A 5,000-nucleotide genomic window follows, 5' to 3' on the forward strand; every position below is an offset into this window, starting at 1 on the left:
CTCTGTAACCTGCTGCTCGTCCAGGTAGAGTGCCTGACGGAGGGACACCAGGTACTCAGCCAAATCCTGCACCTTATCCCAGCCTGCAACGCCATCGGGTCCAAGAACAGGAGCCTGCAGGTTATTACAATAACAATACACAGCATGTTAAATGTCAGAGTGCAAAAGCAAATAGAAACTAATAATGAGAAGCTTACTTACAGGAGCCTGGTCTGCAACACTGGACCCAGTTGATGTTGCAGGAGCAGAGGCAGCACTTGGCTGGACAGAAGGCCGTGGAGGAGACTGCAGAGGAGGCTGGGCAGGGCGCAGAAGCGGAGACTGCAGAGGAGGCTGGGCAGGGCGCAGAAGCGGAGACTGCAGAGGAGGGTGGGCAGGGTGCTGCAGTCCTGTGGGTGGATGTAGTGAGGATGGTCCTGGTGCAGAGGGACAGGGGTTGAAGGTCTGGGGGCTGCTGCTGTGGACTGGGACAGGCTCAATGAGGTCATAGAGTACTGGCACTGTGAGGTCCTCAGGTTCCTCCTCAACAAAGCCTTCGTCCTGCACCACCTCATCAGTCATCTGCTCCACCAGCCGATCCTCCTCTTCTGGGTTATCCATAACAGTCAGGGATTTCCCAGACTGACTGTACAGATACTCCATACCCAGCAGCTCCCCTGCAAAAGAACACACATACAAAGCACATCACATTATACAAAGTTTATCACATTATTATAGCTGTAGTGGCTATTTGTCCATAACAAACTGAAACAAAAAAACAATCAAACTTTTCAAAGTTTGATCGTTTGTAGGCTTGATACAGTTTAACAGATCAATAAATGAAAATAATATACAAGAAGATAATAAGCATAAATGCACTCAAATTCACTTTAGCAAAAGAAAGCAAAGAAATAAGTCTAAAAAGGGTCAAATTAAGCCTAAATTAAACAAAGCACAAATAACTCCACCAATAGTTGAATTATTTGAAATACAATATAAAAAATGTACACTCAAACACTCATACCCCTGTATAATGTATAATCTTTTGTTTGAGTTAACATGAATAATTCTTACCTGTGTAAGCCCCTGGAGGCTGGTAGCGGTCATCCAGGGACACCTTCAGCACTTTGCGGCTGAGCCGGTCCATTGCCTCCCTCTCAATGCTACTGTAGATCCTCAGGTCAGTCTTTCCCCTCACTGCTTCATCCATCCGGTCCTGGTTCCAGCGCATCAGGCCTTCCAGGAGATAGGCCTGGAAATGCGCATCACTGGCACTGGTCCCTACAGGTCAAATAAAGTCAAATATATGTTACGTATGTATTCAGTATGACAGAATAGGTTATAAAAGTTTAAAGTTTTTTGCAGGTTATAAAAGTTATAACCTACCTGGGATGAAGCGATTTAAATGGAGGTGGAAAGACTCCAAGGAGGTGGAGCCACGAGCACAGCGATAGCAGCTGAGCTCCACACCACCCTTCTTCAGTGTGTCTGTCTTCTGGTACAGAGGGAAGCCCTCTGGGTCCTGAATACAGGCGATGTGCCTCTGCTGATCTATCCAGACCTGTTGGATTCGCTCGTGGTCCAGCAATGGTACACCCAGAGTGTCCCTCCCCTTCTCACTGTCCATCTCATCAATGAGCGCCTTGATCCTCCAGGTGGTCTCCTCCACTCCTCTGGTCCGCTTCCGACAGTGCAGTGCCAACTCCTTCCTGGTGATCAGCTTATCCAGAGCCTTCTCTGAGACTGGACCAGCTCCTCTGGCCTGTAACTCCCCCTGTTTGGCCAACCGTAGAGCAGCGACATCATCAGGATCCAGCTCAAAGATGCACCTGGAAAGCCGAGCCATGAAGGTGCCGTAGAGCTGATGAGCCTCCGTGATGACACCTGCTGCAAAGCGCCGCATGAAGTGCCAAATGTCTAGGCGCACTTGGAGCTCATCCCACTCTATGAACATGGCTCTGACCTGCGACTGTCTGTGTGCATGTGGACTGCAGCAGTCTCTGTCCACATACATGATGGCGGGTGGTGCCACTCCCGCCTCCCTGTACCTCTTCATGAGACCCACCGCCATGGGCCACAATCCATGCCCCTCTGCCGCTGTGAGGACTGACACCAACACCTGGCCGTGCTCATTGCCAACATTAGTGCACCAACCAGCAGTGTTGGCAGCAGCGCCGGCCAGTTTTTTGGTGACCTAAAAACAGTAGAACAAAACAATTGTCAGAAAAATTTAAGATAATAACAATTATTATTACTCAAACTTCACTTTTTATACCTTTTTGGTGGAGTCCATCTTGAGGACAGAGCCAAAGACTGAGGTTATTTTGGCCTTGACCTCAGGTAGCCGCGAGAGGACGTCCCTGGCATACACAGACAACAGCCACTTGGGTTTGGGGATGGGTGGGAGGGGCGGGGGCGCAGAAAAGAGTGGAGGCTCAACAATGGAGGAGTCTGTGAAGGGCTCACAGACAGTGAGGTACTCCAGCGTCCGCTGTGACCACGCTGAGGTGTGCAGCTCCTGCAGCTTTTTGAAAAGCTGTGTGACACTGTTCCCCCGGGTCCTCTCCCGCATCATTATGACTACACGGTAGTCACACGAGTACCTACAGACAGTCAAATAATTATGTTCAGTGCCACATCTTATTATTTCAATGTCAGTAAAGCAACGTATTTGATTTTATACAGTACAACAAATTACAGTGCATTGCTCTAAATACGAATGTGTTCTACCTGTATGTCAGAATGGCGGGGAATTTTCTGCGGTGTCCCATGTCGAGCTGTCCCAGGATGTCTTCAGACCAGGCTGGATACTTCTTCTTGCACCCTTTGCACTCCAGATACTCTGTGGCCATGTCATACCACCCGTCTATGTCCAGGACCTTGCGCACAGTGCGATAAAGGCCAGCAGCTGTCAGCTTGTGGTTATTGCAGGCTGGCTGGACACAGACAAGTGGAATGGACCACATCTTCAGCGGCATCCAGAGGAACAGAGGGCGGCAGAAGAAAATATCAGGAGAAGTAGGGGGCTGGGTGAAGACGGTCGGGGGCTGGGGAGGGTACCACCAGAAGTTGGGATGTGGCACCAGCTCAGGCTTCCCTGTTTTTACGTTGGCCCTGAACAGAGTCTTCCTGATCCAGTCCTGCTGGAAAGATGGGAGTTGCTCTTTCCAGTGGACAGGAAGCTCTGCAGGCGACTGGGACACCTGGCCAGGGGTCCACAATGCTGGAGGAGCAGGATAGGGGGCAGGAGCGGGAGCAGGAGCAGGAGCAGGGCCTCTCGAGCCTGCAGTGGCTGGAGCGTAAAAAAACACAACAAAATTATCTTATTGTTTTAGACTTTCACTGCATGGCTTTCTCAGCTCTGCTGGACAGCTACTGCGATTACAAGGTTTACTGCAAAGCATGTATGATTAGTAGAGAGATGACATGATGATGAAAAGATGGAAGGAAGCAGTGAAAATAATCCTGTTTTTCATCCAAGCACCATTAGAAGAAATACAAGAAGAAAAAAAGATGGGATCAGTGTGAAGCGTGAAAGCGAAGCAGACCAAACACTACAACAGCCACTTATTTCAAGGGGAGTGGGGGAAGTGTGAGATGACAAGAATGAGCTTTAGTCAGTGATTATGATAAAAAAAATGAAATAAAACCTTTTACATACACCTTTAAATTCTCTTTTTTCCTTTGAGGATGTTCACTCAAAGAGTGAATGTAGATTGACACCTGAGAAGTGCCATTCCTCTGTGTTGTGAAATAAAATAATATGATATGTCATTTAAAAATACTGTTTTGTTTTATTTGTAGTTGTTTGTAAAGTATTGTTTAAGATTAATATACCTTGAGGAAGTTGTTCCTCAGCTTGCGAGGCTACAGTTGCCATCTCCAGGTCATCTTCCTCCTCAAAAAAATCCATAGCAGCAGAGTCTGTAAAATAACATAAAACACTAAGCACATGTCACCAACACACTTGTATGTGTTAAGTGATACTCACCACATGTAAAGAGCTGTCTCCGGGCTGCGGACTCAGACGCAGGAGGTACACGTGGTCCTGCAGCTGTTGAACACGTATTTTCGTCACACATATATACTGCATAATATATACTGTAATGATTTTAAAGCTAGCAAATTACTTACAGGGTTTGGCTGGAGACAAAATCTTTTGTGCCAGCAGTGAAGCAGATAAATGCTTCCCCCGCGCCAACAGGGCCTTCACATTGGTTGCCAGCAGAGGCCTGTTCTTAGTGGCAGTAGGTGGAGGAGGAACAGACACAGTGGCAGTGGGCACAGCAGCAGTGGGGACAGATGCAACGGGCACAGTGGTGCTGGGCATGTGGGCTGGAGCCTGCCTCTTCAGCACGTATGCTTTGAAAAGGGCCATGTTAGTGTTAGGCCTGGCCTTTGCCTTCTTCAGGTAGGTGATGAGAGCCTGAGCCTCCTTGCTTGGGTCCTCATACACCTCCTTCATTGACCTACCCTTAAAATCCCCAAACTCCACCATCAGACATCCAGAGTCTCCTGTCCTCTGGGCCTCCAGCAGCATGGCCTGTTTTTTCTGATACACCTCCACAGCATCGCCAACCTCCCTGATCTGCGAGGTGTATCTGAGGAACAGGTGTTTGTTGGCCGACAGCGGGTTGTCCCTCTCCTCCTCCCTCAAAATGCTGCTGACCAGATAGCAGGCATACCCCAGTGAGTTCTCCAGCAGCCACAGGAACCTCTGACCCTGGTGTTTCCCAAACTGGATCTTGCAGTGAGCCAGAACCAGGAACTGGTCTCCAGGATTCCCTCCATTCTGCCTCACAAAGGCAGTGGCCTCAGCCAGGACCTCCTCCTTACTCCTGGCCCTCCCTGCCAACACGATCTCCCTTCTATTGGCCTCCTCAGTTGGCCCCATAAGGAGTCGACCCTCAGAGGTTCTTCGTAAAACTGGGTATGCATACATTATCTGAAAGGACTCAGGCATAAACAGAACGTTACATAGCTGTCATATTCCAACTGAAAGTATTTTACTACAGTATTTG

General features: G+C 48.7%; 1 protein-coding gene across 1 annotated transcript in view; it reads right to left on the reverse strand.

Annotated features, from left to right (window-relative positions):
- LOC148965300 (uncharacterized) overlaps positions 1-4,921 on the reverse strand; it is a 6,241-nt gene extending 1,320 nt beyond the window's left edge. Inside the window, exons 1-9 of the mRNA XM_089127326.1 lie at positions 4,114-4,921; positions 3,971-4,033; positions 3,817-3,903; positions 2,710-3,271; positions 2,255-2,582; positions 1,366-2,173; positions 1,054-1,260; positions 202-656; positions 1-114 (exon numbers count right to left, since the gene is read on the reverse strand). The exon at positions 1-114 is cut by the window's left edge and continues 392 nt beyond it. Of these exons, the coding sequence (XP_088983452.1) occupies positions 1-114; positions 202-656; positions 1,054-1,260; positions 1,366-2,173; positions 2,255-2,582; positions 2,710-3,271; positions 3,817-3,903; positions 3,971-4,033; positions 4,114-4,921 (3,432 nt within the window). The remainder of the gene's footprint in view (positions 115-201; positions 657-1,053; positions 1,261-1,365; positions 2,174-2,254; positions 2,583-2,709; positions 3,272-3,816; positions 3,904-3,970; positions 4,034-4,113) is intronic.
- Positions 4,922-5,000: the final 79 nt, after the last annotated feature.

Source organism: Pimephales promelas, chromosome 24, assembly GCF_988280905.1.
Source record: "Pimephales promelas chromosome 24, fPimPro1.hap1.1, whole genome shotgun sequence".
NCBI classification, from domain to species: domain Eukaryota; kingdom Metazoa; phylum Chordata; class Actinopteri; order Cypriniformes; family Leuciscidae; genus Pimephales; species Pimephales promelas.